The 19,400-nt window shown below is 37.1% G+C and overlaps 1 protein-coding gene across 1 annotated transcript; it reads right to left on the bottom strand.

Annotated features, from left to right (window-relative positions):
- Positions 1-134: 134 nt before the first annotated feature.
- Positions 135-19,400, bottom strand: LOC128681357 (uncharacterized). The gene is made up of 13 exons (XM_053765157.1): positions 19,310-19,400; positions 18,723-18,871; positions 17,792-17,928; positions 17,105-17,223; positions 15,017-15,095; positions 14,536-14,658; positions 13,400-13,531; positions 12,338-12,539; positions 11,095-11,254; positions 10,314-10,391; positions 9,532-9,550; positions 8,605-8,651; positions 135-8,338 (listed from the first exon to the last, which is right to left on the bottom strand). The coding sequence occupies exons 3-13, from the start codon at positions 17,895-17,897 to the stop codon at positions 200-202; spliced, it is 9,204 nt and encodes a 3,067-aa protein (XP_053621132.1). The 5' UTR covers positions 17,898-17,928; positions 18,723-18,871; positions 19,310-19,400; the 3' UTR covers positions 135-199.

Raw genomic sequence — 19,400 nt, 5'->3', positions numbered from 1 at the left:
CAAAGTTGATAAATGTGCGATCAACAGCACGTCAAGTTACGTTGCATGAACCTCTATAGCGCGGTAATAGCGACGAACTTGCAATGAATTTGGGTAGGTTGATGTGCAATAGATGTGGATTGCTAAAAAATGCATTGATAGCAATGATTCACAATTTAATCATACAACACCACAAACAACAATTACAAAACATATAACATCATCTAAAAAACAATCTTGTGGGATGCGGACACGGCATCCCGCAGCATTTAGAACACAATCTGACGTTTTCACTCGACTGGCACGGCGTGCCAACTCTCTGTCTACACATGTTCCTTTGTATACGGTTTTGACATTTGCAGCATCTTGTCACGTCCACACATGGCTTTGGCATCCTGTATATCCTCCGTCTGAAGTCTTGACAATCATTATAATCTGACCGTCGTCTTGGTTTGGGATCATCGTTGAAAGAGCCGAGGTTGATAACTCGAGGGAAACATCTGCTTGCACCTGCGTCGCTTTCTGTGTCGTTGGGACTGCAAGGTTTGGAGAAACTTGGCGGGAAACATGGCGTTCTCTGCCACATTGGGCGTCGGGGGGTCGAGCAATAAGGGATATCCTGAGCCGGGCACGGAGATTGAGGAATTGGCTCGCAAGGCACAGTATTAACTGAGCGATTTTCACAATGACTTGATAGCGACGGTATAACAGTTCTTGGCAAATTTATGCACGGCTTCGGAGCTGTCGATTGACGTGGTGATATGCACGGAGACCGTAAATTAATACACGGTTTGGGGGTTGTCGTGCCTGGAGGACAAGGAAACTTTTTCTGACAAGGTGTCGCACAAGGACTTGGTTGGATGCTAACACATTTTTGCAAAGGCCTATGTAAAGACGGCACGGAAGCACTTGAACCGTCCACTTCTAAGCACGGCAACCTATACACAGGGCCAAGTAGTTTGGAATTCTCAGAATCCCAAAGGTATTCTTTGATAATGACTTGCGGCGATACTTCTTGTGGGCAGGGAGATATTCTAGGTGACATAGATCTTGGGCAAATATTCGAAGCATTCGGACATACATCAGTTTGGCTTGCTGTGTCTATTGGGCAGGGATTTACTGAAGCATCTTTACAACTACCTGCTCGATGAAGTCTACAAGTGGGCAATGAAGACCTCAAACGTATTCTTTCTAGATGTGCCTTGTCTTCTATACTCAAGGTGCTCTTTGGAATCGGGGATTTATGTATGGGACATATGTGTTTACTCGAAATTTTATGTTTATATTTGCGATGACATGGACAAAGTTGATCTTCAGCAGAAGAACCAGCGCCGCTTGTATCTGTCACATCTGATATGTCAGGGATCAAATCTATAGACTTTTTGGTAGTTGATGCACTTATCCTTCTAGATTGTTCTGTATCCTTAAGCTTGTCTATCAGTTTTCGAACCAAGAAATCAACTTCTTCTTCTTTTCCAGGCTTGATTGGTAATTTCTTTAACAATTTTGATATTTCTTTATGCGCTTTTTCTTCATAATCCATGTCTGGATTAGCTTCCTTCTCTTTTTCTACTTCGAGTAGTTTTTTCGCTAATACTGATGCCATCTTATTTTTCTGTGCTGGTTGTGGACCTGAACCTTCAGTTAAAGGAAGATCTTTAATCCAGTCATTTATTTCATCCTTCATTCTTACGTGTTCTGCTTCAGATCTGATTATTTCATCTTTGGGTGTCGGAATACTTTTTAATGCATTATACAAATCTTGATTTATTTTTGTGGGGTCTATAGGAGTTTCTGGATGCCGCTTGAGATAGTCATTACAGTACTTAGTGATTTCATCTGCAATTTTCTTTTTGTATTTTGCCTTTTGCTCTTCATTATCTGTTATGAAGTGTAAATCTACATACGCATCTGCCAAATTATCCACTAATGCTTCAAATGATTCAGGCCCTTCCGGAGTAAGATTCGCGTCATAAGGCAAAGATTTTGATATAGTTTCTCGTAGTTGTTGCTTATAAGTTTGTCCTGCCAACTCGTCTTTAGTTTTTTCTTTGGCTTCTCTTATTTTCATCATTAGATTTTCTTTAATAGATGGCAAATTATTTGTTATTTCTGGACTAGGTGGCAAATCATTTAATAAATCATCAATTTCCTGTTGCAATAAATGGTTGTAAAGAAAATCGTCGTTGAATATTTCAGGGTTCATATTTAATTCACCAATTTTATTCACAAGTTTACTAGCAAGGTTTTGCTTTATCGTATTTACTCTTTCCTTTTCTTCTGGTGTGTTGCCTTCAGATATTGGAAGATCATCACACCAAGTTGCAATATTATCATATAAGGTGTCTGCAGCACTTCTTGAAACTGGTTTTGGAGATAAGTCAGCTGCTTTGTTCTTGATAATTTTCAATAATTCATTAGCAAGACTCTTTAGTTCATCCGGTGGAAGATTCTGTATTGGCAACTGCTTCAAGAAATCAACAGTTTTGTCTAGCAAATTGTCTTTATAATTATCTACTGCAGTAACCTTCGTGTTTTGTAACATATTTGAAATATCTGATGTAAAATTTTGTATTTTATCAGTAACGCTGTTGCGAGATTTTCCCGGTTGAAAAGGTAATTTAGTCGACCAATCTTGTACAGCGGAATCCACTAAATCTCTATTTATTGTTGGTCTGCTTGGTTTTGATAAAAAAGGCGTTCCCAAGATTCTACTAAACAATTCTTCAGTTTTACTATTAATAAATTTTGGATCATTAAACTTAGTTCTAGCGATGGGCAAAGTTTCTAAAACTCTTTTTATTTCATCTTTTATTATTTGATCATTTTGTTGAGATGAATCTTTTAGCAAAAGATTCAAGCGATTTAAAAAGTTCATTTTTACCTCATCAATTTGTTTTGGATCAAAATTTGAAGAATCTATCGGAATGGTGTTCATCCAATCATTCACCGTTGAAACTAAATATTCAAGAGGGTGAATAGATTGTCTTGAAGATATATTATCAAACAATTGCATATTATTCAAATAGTCTACAAGCTGAGCTGCAACTTTTTCAATATGAGCGTTATCTGACTTGAGCTCTTTGTCCATAGGAAACTTTTCGATATGTTTTTTCACCATTTGCAGAATTTGTACATCGAAATCCGTTTCATCTGAAGGTGAAAGAATTAGATTTTGGATGTCTTTAACAATATCCTGGACAATGCTTTCTTGAATCCGTTTTTCATTAGAAGTCCTTCGCTGATACAGAGGTAAACTTTTTAACCAATCGATAACACCAGAGGATAAATTTTCTTCTAGAAATTGATTAGTATCTTGCTGTATTCCACTCATTGATTGGCTGGTAGCATCAGCGATTTCTTTAATCAATCCTTTGGCTATGAGCCTTTGTTTTAGGTTATCACTTAGGTTTTTAATATTTGCTTGATTTGTATTCCTAACAATACATGTTAACCAACCAATAATTTCATCATCGATATTTTGTCCCAATTTCCCCTTTTTTAGTATTTTATCAGCCAAATCATTAACTATTTGAATTTTTTTATTATTGTCTAAATATTCTTGTTTCATTTCGTCAGATATGTCGCTGACCCATTGAGAGATTGCACTATTGAATTCATTCACACGCTCTTCCTCGGTTAGTGAAGTTTCTAATGGTGAGCCAATTTCTTTGACTTGATGTAATAAGGATGCAGTCTCATTAATAACTTTTGCTAATTCTTTTCCTTCTACCAATTTTCCTAATGCCCTAAATACTTGATATTTTAAAAATTCTAATTTTTCTTCTTCACTTTGTTTTATATCAGGATGGCTTTGCAAATACTTTTGCCTGTCAGCTATGTCGTTAGCTAAATCTCTGGCTATGTGGCGTGCATCACTTCTATCTTCAATGTTTACAGGTAGACCATGAATCCAATTCTGAACGATATCTTCCAAGGTGGATGTAAAATTGTCACCTATAGCAGAGCTAGTCCTTTTAGGGGTAAATGAAAAATTTTGCATTGATCGGTGTGGTGTAGAACTCATAGCTAATTCTTGCAATTGTTTAGCAAGTAATGGACCATACATCTCAGGAACTGATAAACTTTTCAAAAAATTAGATACTTCGTCATTAAGTATATCGACTTTATCATCCATTGATTTATTTGGATCTGAAATAACATTGCCCAATCTTTCAGCCAGTTTTTGTGCAGCTCCTGCCACTTTCCGTTTGTATTTTGGATCCATATTTTCAGTCATATCATCAATAAATTCTGTTATATCATTTTGAGCACTCTCTTCAAATAAATCTCTCTCTGCCGATGTGAACTCAGAAGGCAGGATTGCATCATCATCATGTGATGACAAGTCTATAGTCTGTAAAGTTAGTGTTCTAGTGAGATCATTGACTTCGTCTTTTGATAGGTTCGTGGACTTCAGTATACCCTGTATTTGTTTCCTTGCTGATTTTGTGTCCAAACCCTTTGTAATTTGTTCTTCCATCAAGTTAGCTAATTGGTTTTGGACCTCTTTAGGGTTATTGATCTCGAAATCATCAAGAGTATTTTTAAGTTTATCTTGAATAACTTCTTCAACATTCTTAGATATTGTGGGTTCAAGTTTGATCGGTTGCCGACGTCCAGTAATTACTGAACCATCACTCTTTGATTTTTCTTTCGCTATATTTATGAAAGCTTCAGCTAACTTGTCGGCGTGTTCAGGTGAAACTTTGGTTTCCTGTTCCAAAATTTTCAATAGTTTTTGTTTTAATTTATAAGTATCGTCCCAAGCAATGTTGTCCAAAGTTCTGGCTAATAATTCTGAAACTTTTTTCTGTACATTTTTCTTTTGTTTTGGACTCATTTTCGAAGTATTGTTATCCAAAATATCAGAGATTTTATCTGAAATAGAATGCTTTAAGTCATTATATTTGGCATTTGGCTTTAAAATATTCTTCATTTTAGAAGTCAAATCTTCCAATAGTTTGTATCTATCCTCAGAGTCAATATCTAAACCGGATCTATCAACAAATTTATCTAACCAACGTGTTATTTCTTTTTGTATGTCTTCTTCTGATACGTCTTCTCCATGCTCTTCTGACATAGAAATAACCTTTTCTTGTAATTGTTTTATTAAATCTTTATGCTTTTCAGATTCTTTGATGCCTAGTATATTTTTAAGCCCACTCCAAATTTCCTCATTAATTGTATCTTTAATTTCAGCACCAAATCGTTCTGCTGGTTTTACTTTGGCAATTTTCCTTGCAAGTTGATTTATGAGATCGTCTTTTGCTCTAACATCTAAATTTAAACCTTTTTTTTCAGACTCAACAAGTAACCAGTCAATAATCTCGTCTTGAATTTCGTAAATATCATCTACACCTCTAGATTGAAGTTCTTGTAACCTTTTAGCAAGAATTTCTGCCATAATATTGTTTTCTTCTTTACTTCCAGACAATTCTGGTATATTTTGTAACCACTTCTTTATTTCTTCAGAACACTCGTCCTTGTAATCAACATTCGATCTACGCTTATGCCCAGATGCTGGTTTACCTGTCAAATTTTCTACCAATTTTTCAGATAGAAGACTTTTGGTTTTTGGGTCTATGTTGCTGCCTTCTTGTTCTAAAATATCTTGCAACCAGTTTTGGATTTCATTATCCATGTCTTCGCTGTCAGCTCCTTTTGACTGCAATGTTTGTATTTTTTTTATTAATTTTTCTATCATTTTTTTATTATCTTTGTTCTTCATATCAGCTGCTATGGAAGAAAGTTCTGGTATATCTTTCAACCAGTCTACGATTTTTTCTTGAATTTTATTTTTCGTTATGGGCTTTGGCTTGATTTCTTTGGTAGGTATTTTCTTAATCGTATTTGTTAGTTTACTAGCTAGCTTATCTATAAACTGTTCTTTATTTCCCTTAACTTCTATAGGCATTGTATCTAATATATCGATTATTTCCTTTTTTAATATCTCATTATATTCTTCATCATCATCTGGCCTATCAATAGCAACAGATTTTAACCTTTCAGAAAATGTATCGACAATTTTTCTTTTGTCAACTACATTTCCTTTACTATCCCTTTTCTTGAACTTGATATCTCCCATCCATTGTGTAATTGTTTCATCAAATTTATCCCTTTTTGGTTTGATTTCATCGGTAGGTATTTTTTTAACCATATGAGCTAGTTTGTTGGCAAGTTTATCTATAAACTGTTCTTTATTTCCTTTAATTTCTATGGGCAGTTCCTCCAGAGCTTCTACAATTTCTTGTTTCAATACGTCGTGATATTCTTCATCATCATCCGGTCTATCAACAGCAATACATTTAAGTCTTTCGGAAAATGCATCAGCAATTTTTCTTTTATCAACTACATTTCCTTGACTATCCCTTTTCTTGAACTTAATATCTCCCATCCATTGTGAAATTTTTTCGTCAAATTTATCACCTTTAGGCTTGATGTCAGTAGTAGGAATTTTTTTTATAACTTTTGTGAATTTGCTAGCTAGTTTGTCTATAAACTGTTCCTTATCTCCTTTGATTTCTATGGGAAATTCATCCAAGGCATCAACAATTTCTTGTCTCAATACTTCTTCATATTCTTCGTCATCCTCAGGTCTATCAATAGCAATAGGTTTCAATCTTTCAGAAAAAGTATCAGCAATTTTTCTTTTATCAACTACGTTTCCTTGACTATCTCTTTTTTTAAACTTAACATCCTTAATCAACTGTGAAATTGTTTCATCAAATTTGTCACTTTTAGGTTTGATTTCACTGACAGGAACTTTTTTAATCTTATTAATTAATCTGTCAGCTTGTTTTTCTACAAACTGTTCCTTATCTCCTTTAATTTCTATAGGCAATTCATCTAGAAAGTCAATAATTTCTTGTTTCAATACTTCTTGATATTCTTCGTCATCTTCTGGTCTATCACTAGCTATAGACTTCAGTCTTTCAGAAAATGCCTCAGCAATTTTGTTTTTGTCAACAACATTTCCTTGACTGTCTCTTTTCTTTAATTTTAAATCATCCATCCACCGTGCAATTTTGTTATCAAACTTATCGCCTGTGGGTTTCGGTTTGATTTCACTAGCGGGTATTTTTTTAATCAAATTTGTTAATTTACTAGCGAGTTTTTCTACAAATTGTTCCTTGTTTCCAGCAATTTCAATGGGCAGCTCGTCAAGAATGTCGACAATTTCATTTTTCAGTAATTCATGATACTCGTCCTCATCTTCAGGTCTGTTTATTGCTAATGGTTTCAATCTATCAGCTAATGAATGAGCGATTTTGTGTTTATCAACTAAATTCCCTTGACTATCTTGTTTCTTAAATTTAACACCAGCAATCCACTGTGATATTGTTTCATCAATTTTATCAACAACTGGTTGTATTTTACTTGCAGGAATTGTTTCAAGCGTACTTGTCAATTTGGTAGCCAATTTTTCCATAAGTTTCTCTTTACTACCAGCAATTTCAAGGGGTAGATCATCAAGTATATCTTTTACTTCATTCTTCAATGCCTCGCGATAATCATCATCTTTTTCTGGTCTGTCAAGAGCTATATATTTAAGTCTATCTGCAATAATTTTAGCGATTTTCTGTTTATCGACTTCTTGTCCAAGGCTATCTCTTTTTTTAAACTTAATTTCTTTCATCCATTGTGCAATTTTCTTGTCAAATTCATCGCCTTTAACGGAAGAGATCTTTAATTCACTTACAGGTATTGATTTTATTACATTTGTTAATTTATCAGCTAAATTGTCTAAGTATTGTTCTTTCTTTCCAACAGTATCTATTGGTAATTCATTAAGAATATCAAGTATTTCATTTCTCAATGCCTCGTCATCATCCTGTTTATCTATTTTCAAAGGTCTCAATCGATCTGTAATCATACTAGCAATTTTGTCCTTATCCACTTCTCCTCCTAGACTATCTCTATACTTAAATGGGATTTCATCGATCCATTTACTAACTTCTTCATCAAGTTTATCTATGCCTTTGAATACCTTGTTTAGTTTATTCATTAGATTATCAGTGATTTGTTTTTTGAATTCATCCCTTTCGGACTTTGTACTTGGGAGCCACATGGGAAGAGTTTCGAGGATCTTTTCAATCTCCCTATTGGCTTTTTCTTCGATATCTTCATCGTCTTTGAGGGCAACTATAGCATTAGCTAACTGTTCGACCATTTCAACTCTCTTTTGTTTATCGCCTGCGCTCATATTGGCATAAGCTGGCACGTCTAACAGCCATTTAGCAATTTTTTCCGACACTTGGCGGCCAAATTCTTCCTTCGAGCCTCTGCCGGTTAGATCTTTTTTGCACATGCAACTGGTTACACGTGGAGCCAAAAATGGACACGAGGGGAGGCATGTCTGTGAAGAAGATTGATCAGAAGATAAAACAGACACATTAGACAAATAAAAAATTTATCGTGCAGTAGACCTTCAGATATCAGGGGTAATGCATATCACAATAATGCTTTGTCATTCAAATGAAATAAAAAAATTCAGCTCGATCGCTTGAAGAAAATTGAAGCTCAAAATTGAGTTGCAAGGTTACACCCTAACAATAATATGTACACTCTTATTGCAAGCTTAAAAGCTCATATTAAAAGCGTTTGATAAATAAAGAGACTCACTTGTAATGAATCCATAGTCTCTGTGCTTTTGGCTTCCGGTGACGACGCTGGCGAAAAATTAAATATATCAAATCTTGATGTCTTAGTTAATTAAGATATTTCCCTAGATTTAGCTTTAGATACTCATAAATTCCTAGTTTACGAATATATTTTTCTAGTTTATGAAGATGTTTTCAAATTCAAATTCAAATCATTTATTCAGAAATTAGACCTTCACAGGCACTTTTTCTCGTCAATTTTTATATTTATAGTTATTTCTCACAAGCTACAAACTAATTTTCCGTCTTTATGAAGATATTTTTCCTATTTAAAGAAGATTATTTACTAGTTTATGAAGATATGTGTAAAGAAGACCTATAACTAAATATACACACACGTAACAAGTTACTAACGCCCACATGCTGTACCATTTTCCCATATCGTGTAAGTATCATGTAAAAAAAGAGAACTTGTGGACGTAATGACTTGCTACGTGTTTTATGTTTCGTGGTAGCCCTCCAGTGAACTTCCTGCCACTCTGTGGTTGTGGAATGAGCTCTCAACCATGGTTTACTTTCAAAAGGAGAGCTGACAGCGAAAACTCCGCAAAATGTCTACATAAAGTTCATTTTTCAGTAAACGTATTCTAGCTAACATTTGTTAATTGACGTGTTTGAAGAAAATGCTGCGGTGAAGTTTGTTGCGCCGCTTCTTCAGATGCGCTTTGGAAGTCGGCAGTAGAATTATTTATAAGAAAATTTTTGAAATCATTAATTAAGCGACGTAATCCTAAGATGAATAAAGACTTTAGAATTTGCCAGATGGAAGCGGTGCGGTAAACTGCGCTTGTATTTTTAATTGATTTTAATTAACGTGAGTTATTTTTAGGTTGTGATAATTAATCTCCAATATACTGAATTATTAATGAAGTATTAATTAAAATCTTACGTTGAGCCTGTACACCAGTCTGAAAAAAAAATGAAAATACTACTAATATTATAGACGCCAAAATTTGTGAAGGTGTATGTTTGTTACTGTTTCACGCAAAATCTACTGGACCGATTGTTATTAAATTTGGCACACGGGTAGAATATAACCTGGAACATACACCTACTCCTATACATAGGGTACTTTTTATCCCGAAAATCCCACGGGAGCGAAGCCCGGGGGCGCAGTTAGTTAATGGTCTATATTTTAGCAACTGATTTCTGATTGAGATGATTTTAGCGAGTAATTTCTGAGTTAGATGCGTCGGTGTAACTTAATACTATTGTAATTAAGTTCTCCATAGTTTGAACGTATTTTGGTGTTGCATTACTAAATGTGCTGCACGGATTTTCATGCGGATTTCACCAATAGATGGCGTGATTAGTAAGGATTACGTATATAAATTATTATGTTTTCATCTGAGCGAAGACAGTGCGAGACGCTAGTGTTATTATCAACATTCATTCAACATTGACAACCTCGGTGGCGCAGTCGTAAAGCGCTTGCCTCTGAACCGAGAGGTCCCGGGTTCGATTCCCGGTCGGATCATGATGGAAAATGATCTTTTTCTGATTGGCCCGGGTCTTGGATGTTTATCTATTTATGTATATGTTATAGAATATATAATCGTTGAGTTAGTGTCCCAACACAAATCTAGAACTTACTTCGGGGCTAACTCAATCTGTGTAATTTGTCCTAATATGTTTATTTATTCTGAATATAATTCTATCTATTTTAGATACCTGTTTAGAACTGCCCGAAGCTCTGTGCTGACATTTCTTCCTGTGCGCGAGATAGCGATTTTGCATTTGGGTACACGTCTGTAACAGACAGACATTATATATATACAGAGACAGACATTATATATAGTTAGATAGATCATAAATCTTTATTACATCATTGACAGAATAACTATTAACGAACGGACGAACGGACGAACGGACGAACGGACGAACGGACGAACGGACGAACGGACGAACGGACGAACGGACGAACGGACGAACGGACGAACGGACGAACGGACGAACGGACGAACGGACGAACGGACGAACGGACGAACGGACGAACGGACGAACGGACGAACGGACGAACGGACGAACGGACGAACGGACGAACGGACGAACGGACGAACGGACGAACGGACGAACGGACGAACGGACGAACGGACGAACGGACGAACGGACGAACGGACGAACGGACGAACGGACGAACGGACGAACGGACGAACGGACGAACGGACGAACGGACGAACGGACGAACGGACGAACGGACGAACGGACGAACGGACGAACGGACGAACGGACGAACGGACGAACGGACGAACGGACGAACGGACGAACGGACGAACGGACGAACGGACGAACGGACGAACGGACGAACGGACGAACGGACGAACGGACGAACGGACGAACGGACGAACGGACGAACGGACGAACGGACGAACGGACGAACGGACGAACGGACGAACGAACGAACGAATGAATGAATGATTTACTGTACGAATGAATGAATGAATGAACTTACCGTAGCGTGGCTGGACTGTTCTTCGACGATCTGTTTAATAGTCTCCCTGATGCATTTGGAGACGTCGCTAAGGTACCTCACCTCAGCCAACTTGCTATAGCAGTTGCCCGAGGTGGACTTCAGATAATCGTAACTCACGTTCAGCTGGTTGTCTTTGAACCTGAACATTGTTTTTTGATCATATTCTCATTCAAAATTGCCCAACTTTGGATGACGTAAAAAAAAATATATATATAACTAGCTGCGTCCCGGGGCTTCGCTCTCGTGGGAATTTCGGGATAAAAAGTACACTATGTGTTATTCCGGGTTATATTCTACTCGTGTACCAAATTTCATAACAATCCGTCCAGTAAATTTTGCGTGAAAGAGTAACAAACATAACACACATTCTACCAATGTTGCAAACAAACATAACACGCATTTATGCCTTTATATATTATAAATACGAAATGGTAAGATACGTGTACGAGCACATCGTACAAATTTGCTGCGTCGTCGCCCTACTTTTAATACAATATAAATTATATGTTTTTATGTAAACTGCGCGACCATTATTATCAACGACGGACAAAGCGTCTAACTAAACTTAAACTTGTTATCTTTTAACTAATAAACTATTAACTTCAAGATTGTGTGATTTTACGGTTACCTCAACCGCATCGACGTTAACAAGATCTTCAATCATACAATACGGTAGCTTTATGCAATGTTAAATCTAGTTTTAGATATACTTCTAATTTAAATTTTAGTTTTAATGTTATAAATATATTTATATCGGAATTTAGAAAGATTAACGTAGTCGTAAAAAAATGGTTGCCTGTAAAGTCGGTTTTACGGGCGAAGATTTTACGTGACAACGTCTTTTTACGCGCGCGGCAGACCGATCATAGTTAAGTGGGAGAGAGACGCAAGGCATTCGGCGGGCCTCTCTCTCGTTCGGTGACTCATCGTAACGTTACCGGGCGTTACACTTTTTCATAAGTGACTCCCAGCCGCAACCTAATTTAAGACGTTGTCACGTCAAAATCTTGCCAGAAGTTTTGACAATTTGAATAAGATCTGTTTTATCTGTTGTTAATCCCCGAGATAATCCTTGAATTTCATGCATCTATTACGTCCCTCACACACGGTTGTTATCTGTTGCCCGGGGCGCTTATTGTCTGGGATCTTTTGCCACAGTACCCTGTGATTACAATTCCTCTCTCACACATATATATTGCAATACTACCATTAAAAATCTTACCTTTTGTCTCTGCCATCTTTGACCGGAGAATGAAGCCTCATTCGTTTGGCAGAATTACTTTTAGCATTGTCAACGCCCTCCTTGTTCTTACGTCTAATACGAACATATGTCTGTATGTCTTTGTCTTTTAGCTTCTGTCTATCAGGGTCCGACCTTTTTTTGAGCGAGGATCGGGTCATTTTGGCACTGGCTGCTGTCGTTGCTGTAATTAAACGGACAATCTTTGAATATCATAAAAGCAGCGGCCCGAAACTTCCTCTTGAATCGCACTATCTATTAAAAAAAACCGGGTTGCACTCCGGGAGCGCCGGCAGAAGTGAATACTTGAATATTAACGTTGTGCATTTTTGACATCACGTACCAATTTTCGATCCGGTCACGTGTCCTGCCTGCCGCGAGTTTAACATTTTTCACCCAAAAAGTGCACAGCGCCGCTAAAGAAGTTTTCACTTCAATAAACCAGCATCAACATTCGTTGCGTGATTTTAAAGATCTATGCATAAGTGGGGACAGACAGACAGCGGGATAAACTACTTTGTTTTATACTATAAGTAGTGAAGAACTTCACCTGTCGCGTCTGTCTGTTTATCTGTCAGTATGAACGCGATAAACTCAATAGGTAACTTCCTGGTCAATTTTTTCACGGTTTTCACCAATAGATAGTGTGATTCCTGAGGAACTATTTTTGTACCGCGGTTTCGCCCGCGTGTATTTCCCACAGGAGCAGTTATTTTTCCGGGATAAAAGGCACCCTACGTCCTTCTCCGTATTTCAAACTACATGTATGCAAAATTTCAAGAAGATCGGTTGAGTAGATAGAGCGTAATGAGGTAACAAAGTTATTTTCGCGTTTATAATATTACTAGCTTTTGCCCGCGACTTCGCCCGCTTTAATTTGCCGCGATGAAAGGTACCCTATGTCCTTGTCCATACTTCAAACTACATTTATGCAAAATTTCAACAAGTTGGTCGAGTAGATAGAGCGTGAAGCGGTAACAAACTTACTTTCGCATTTATAATATTAGTTAGGAAGTTAGCATAGTTAGGATTCAACATACCTACCGTTCTTATTAAGCGTGGACGAAATAAGTTTCTGGACAAGCTCTGCACCGGGGGACCTCACGGGAGACAGGGAGTACCTCCTGAGGGAGGCGGCGAACGCCTCCGACGAGCGCTTGTCGAAATCTAGGGCACCTGGAATTAGCGTCCAAGTCAAAGAATTGATCCTGCAAACTAGTTTTCGCCTGTAGTAACTTCGCCCGCGTTTTTCGTGGGTCCGCTCATATGATATTATTGTCAACATCTCTAGTTCTAAGCAACGTGTCGCGATGACGGTCTACGAAGGATGGATTGTAGATCCGATCAAGGGATATTTTCAAAGAGCTTGCTAAGCTAATGGGCATAGAGAAGTTCCGCAATAGCCCTTTTAACCCAGAAGCTAATTAAAAAATCGAACGACAAAAATTTAATATCTAACCATTTATTGGTTAATAGTGTCGTTAGTTAGGTTGTTCATTTGTTTTTTATTCTTTATAAAGGGGGGAGTATTATAGCGACCTTAGGAATACGAACGTGGCGTGCCTGTAGGAAGTATTTTAATCTAATTGTACATTATCCAAACACGTACGTACACGGAACACGTATTCCTAACACAGCGACTTTTCCCCGCTATTGTACATATAGTTATTTCTAGTATAGAAGTTAATGTAATTAAAATAAATTATTACTACCTATTACCATACCTATACCGTACTACTGTAAAAACCGTGAAGATTTGTGACACCTTTAAAAAAGTGTATTGCGCCGCTTCTTCTTCACCTGCACTTTGGAAGTCGGTACTAGACTTAGTTTTTAATTTTTGACGTCAATAAGTAATATCTTCGTAAATTGAACAGAGAATTTTGAAGGGTTGGATGATATGCGTGTCAAGCGTCGAAAATTACATGTAAAATATATATTGTATTGTTCAATATAATACTTAGAGCTATCCTTTTAGTCAATTCATTCAGCGAAACTTGTATATTTTTTGCATTTTCAGCAAACTGAATTTGTATTTCGTTTTTGTTATCGTCGCGTCGCAATGTTCACAAACTTCGCCCTCAGAACGAACCTCGTAGAGAAGCGAGCTTTGTCGTTTTGCAGTTGAGGAAGAAAGAATAACACTCAGATAAGAGAGAAGAGAGGGAGACTGAGAATACCTCTATAAGGGAAGTGGAAGCTAGCCTTGTACGTGCTGGTGCCAGCTGTCCGGAGGCCGTTGGAGCGGGCGGGCAGTTCGCCGCTACCGCTCCGCTCCCAGCCCACTTGGAAGTTACCGTCATCTGAAAATTAAGGAAATTAGTCGAATGTCTATAGGCAAAGTATTGTGTGTGTCTGTCTGTAGCGTTTTAAATAAACATATTTATATTCTATTCTAAAGTTGCACAACCTAATTAAGGATTAATAATCACAAATCAATATTATTTTTTATAAAATTTGTTTAGTTCAATTTAATTTATGGTAAACGATTATTTAACTTAATTTTTTTGGTATTCAGTGTACATGAATAAATAAATACATAAATAAATATGTTTTTTCTATCAACTTTCCAGGCTTTATATGCCGTCGCGTCATCCACGGCAAGTTATAGAGTGGCCCTGTTTTAGGGCGGGATCCACACGCATTAAAACTAATATTTACTGTTGCTACTGTTCTTCCTCATCGGAAACTCTTTAAGAAGTATCGGTGGAGAAGACGACCTCATGTTGCAATGCGCCATCTGAAAGATACAAATAGAATTTAAATAATCTACTACTTATTATAAGGGTGAATTTCACGAGCGTTTTGTACTCCGCCGCGGGCTCTCATTGTGTTTATTAAATTGTACCGTACACAGTAATCAATTTAATTATCCTATTTTATAAATAAGTAAAGTACTGTGCACATTGGCACGTCGCGTTCAAATGGTCGTGAAATTCACCCATAAATGCATATAAGTCTGCCTGTTCCGCTTTCACGGCTAAACCACTGGTTCTATTATGATGAAGTTTGGTGTGCATATAGTTGAGGATCCCCGTTCAAATAAAGGCTGCTTTTTTTCCAAAAATCAACTCCCAAATGACTATAACGAGGGATGAAAGTTTGTATGAAAATCATGTATGTTCGCCGCTTTCGCAGACAAATTCACATTACACTCTTTCAAATAATAATAAAAAGTAGGTCAAAATCGGTTCAGCCGGTGTGGCCGCTACCATAGATGCCACGGATAGACATACAGATACACAGACACGTAACTTGTGATTATAACTCTTCCCCTTTTCTGTCTTTGGGGGCGGAGTTGCCAAGCGTCCGGATAAAACCGGATTTTCGTTTGCGTGTCCGGTCCAGCCTAAACGGATCGGCTTTTTTTTGTCTATAGAGTCTAGTAGATGTTACCCGTGGAGATAAAATTTTTATGAATTTATAATTAATTATTAAGGGCTGTTTCAACACTTTCTTTTAAAAAATATTGTAATCTGACTGATCGATATAGCGTTTATCCTGTTGCTTCTTCAGCTATGTTATTGTAGACTATCAGATTCTTCATCAGCGAGCGGTGAAGTAGGGCCCGTATATTTTCAGTTGGAGTTTGGAGATAAAATATAGCCTATAGCGATCTTGGATAATGTACCTTTCTAATGGTGAAAGAAATTTTAAAATCGGTTCGGTAGTTTCGGAGATTACCTGCCTCAAACATTCAAACACACAAACGCTTACCTCTTTATAATAATAGTATAGATAGACACAAAATGGCCGAAACAGACACCGAACTTTCCCGGCTCACAGCGAAAGATATAAAAAAAAGCACTTTATTACCACACTATTTACATAAGTAAGTATAATTATGTACTGTATTACAATACTTTAAATAAATATTATGATATGATAAACTAAAATTAGTTTTAAGGTGTCAATGGTATGTCTCAGTTACTGTAATTGTCCTCAACAATAAATAGTTGGAGATATCGCTGATTTTCAGACATCCTAGATTTTGTGCGGGAGTTATTATGTGTGAGGAGGGCCAAAAAAATAATTTTACAAAAGCGCGTGTGTGTGCGCTGCAGTAATCTAAACAGGCCACAACTCAGTGATGTTATTACTCTAGGAGCAATACACTGATTTTCAGTTGGAGACTTTACTACTAAGTAGGTGCTGGTGCGAAACATGAGTGTAGTAATATAGTGCTTAAAATATGTACCTAGTGAAATATATACTGGGATACTACGATACACTACGATACTAGATACGTAGATAGTTAAATAAATAAACTGTTTATTTGATTCTACAACCGCTAATACAATACATACAGTTAAAGCAATAAATACAGTAATAGTTCGTTATTAAGGATTTCGAGACAACGACAGTTACCGGAGACTTGTTGGATTGTTCCGTTTTTGGATATTTAATAAATGAGACTTTAATTGTTGCTTGAATGAATTTATTGTGGCACAGAGTCTAATTGGCGGTGGTATATTTGTAAAGCACCCTAAGACGAAAGAAGCAGCTTCTGAGGACATTAAGTATATGGTTTTCGAACCGTAGCTGGCTATCCAGAACCACTCCCAAATTTTTTGCTTCCTCTACCAAGTTTAAAGGAAAAAGGAAGGATTTAGTGGATTATTGAATAGGCTTTCCGAACACAAAGTTTTAAACACAAGACGATTTTGCTAAATGATTGTAATTGTTGTCCATTGTGCTAAATGATTATTAATTGTGTCGCGTATTTTCTCGTGTCTTAGAAACACGTACCTGATATGTACTGGTGTATATGTCGTCACACGCCTGCGCACTGTTGTTGGTGCTAATAGGCGCCTTGATGTTCGATGGTTCGTTGGTGGAAGCCGCCTGAGGCGCGTAATTCCTTGTTGCTGGAGAGATGTTGTGTAAAGCGCCGCCATCACATTTTTTTAAATATCTTTCATATAATAGCGAAAACGATATAGCATCTTAAAGTTTATATTAAATGGTTGACAATAAACTGAATGGCCACTAGATGTCGGTAGGTAATCGTAAAAATCACCTGCATTTGGACGATTTGAATAAAATCTGACACCAGTGTTACCAATAATAAATAAATTGGAGGTATGTAGGTTTGTTACTCTTTCACGCAAAATCTGGACGGATTGTTATAAAATCTGATAGACTGGTAGAATATAATCTGGAATAACCCATAGGATACTTTTTATCCCGAAATTGCCACGGGAGCGAAGCCCCGGAGCTCAGCTAGTATTATAAACGCGAAAGATTGTGAGGGTGTATATGTGTGTATGTTTGTTACTCTTTCACGCAAAATCTACTAGACAGATTGTTATGAAATTTGGTACACGGGTAGAATATAACCTGGAATAACACATAGGGTAATTTTTATCTCGAAATTCGCACGGGAGCGAAGCCCCGGGGCGTACCTAGTAAGCAAATATAATAGCAGTGAATTACCATAGATACTAGTCCTTGGCAGCTCGCCGCTTGTCAGGGTGACTGACAACCCTGAATCTTGGAGTCCCCTGATGATAGCCACCATCCCTTCTCCGTCCCCCTCCATGGCATATCTTGTTTACTGTTGCGGGAATGTGCTAGAAGAATAAAACTAGATGATGATGCGTCAACAAGCAGATGAGGCGGTGGTGGTGTAGTGGTTAAGTCGCCTGGGGACCGAAAGGTCCCAGGTTCTCGTGTCGCAAGGCAATCGTGTACTCGTGTCACATGAGTTCATAAACATCCAAGACACGGGCCAATCAGAAAAAGATCATTTTCCATTATAAACCGACCGGGGATCGAACCCGGGATCTTTCAATAGAACTTTTAAGTTCGTGGGACAAAAGTACATACACATTTTTTTTTAAATGTATAGTGTACGTCTAAATTCGCCTTAACCAATACCTAGATATAATAAAACAGTAGAAAAAAATCCTGTACATTGAATAAATTTACATAAAAAGAAAATTAGGCGATAGAGTCACACACAGCGACAGAGTAAGAATTTGAAACAAAAAAATCTGTCTGTATGTCTTTCTGTTTGTTTGTTTGTACACGATAATCTTGGGAACTACTGGACGGATTTGGATGAAACTTTTCTGTTATATAGCTATTAAGCCTGGGCAATATATAGGGTATAAATTATTTTTGAAAACTGGAACACTGTTGGAGAACAATGACGGTACAGCTAAACTATAGGAAATAAAGTTATTCAGCCTGATGAGCATTTTCTGTTGACGTATAAAAATCGAAGATCTGGAACACCTGAACAAGAGTCATAATAGTTCAGCTAAACTATAGAAAGTATACTTTTTCAGTCTGATTAGCATCTTCTGTATGTATAGGTATCATTACATTTGTCTGTATAATTAAATTTCTCTTGACTCCTTACCAAAAATTTCGCCGCGAACGAAGCCGCAGGCATCAGCCAGTAAATAAATAAAGATCTTTTACTTTACACTCATTCTGACCAGCCTGATTACGGAATAACAGAGGTTAGGCTGATAGCATTCTTGCCAACTATCTCCGTGGGATACTAGCCTAAAAACAATTAGATTAGATAGATAGATAGATAGAGACACAACCTCTGTGGCGTGGTGGTCACCACGCTGCGCTATCTGGAGATCCTGGGTTCGATTCCCGGCGCTGGTAAAGTATTTGCATTTTGTCTGCATTCCTAAATGTGTTGTGTCCAACGGACCCGCGATGCAAGCTTAGTGCATAATAAGGGCCGTTGAATATTGTCTATTTGTCCATAGATAAAATTTGTGTGATGCGCGATCAAGCATACAGACAGGCAGACAAATAAGAATTTTAAAAAAATGTTTTGGCTTCTATTTATCCAATAATTATTTATCTTTATTATTTTCTATGTACAGACATACTTATTTAGTCCACTTATAGTATTATTATATGTATAGATAAAATATATAAAACATATAAAACATATATATATATGTAAGTATACATTATACTCACATATCAACAATTTAATTTAAAATGGAATAAATGGAGCTAATTTGGAATTTCCAGTTTTTTTTCACACAAAAGCGCAATGACAATAACATTT

This window comes from Plodia interpunctella, chromosome 27 (genome assembly GCF_027563975.2).
Source record: "Plodia interpunctella isolate USDA-ARS_2022_Savannah chromosome 27, ilPloInte3.2, whole genome shotgun sequence".
Classification (NCBI taxonomy): Eukaryota; Metazoa; Arthropoda; class Insecta; order Lepidoptera; family Pyralidae; genus Plodia; species Plodia interpunctella.
Note: the sequence above shows the minus strand (reverse complement) of the source record. Positions and strands in the feature narration are given on the sequence as shown.

What these genes read in the sequence shown, in the direction of transcription:
- LOC128681357 (XM_053765157.1), bottom strand. Translation starts at nt 17,897, where the DNA reads ATGGAGGGGGACGGAGAAGGGATGGTGGCTATCATCAGGGGACTCCAA. An exon ending in GAGGAAGAACAGTAGCAACA is followed by an intron (nt 14,659 to 15,016) that starts GTAAATATTAGT and finishes CTTAATTTTCAG; the next exon opens with ATGACGGTAACTTCCAAGTG. An exon ending in CTTCCACTTCCCTTATAGAG is followed by an intron (nt 13,532 to 14,535) that starts GTATTCTCAGTC and finishes CGCTAATTCCAG; the next exon opens with GTGCCCTAGATTTCGACAAG.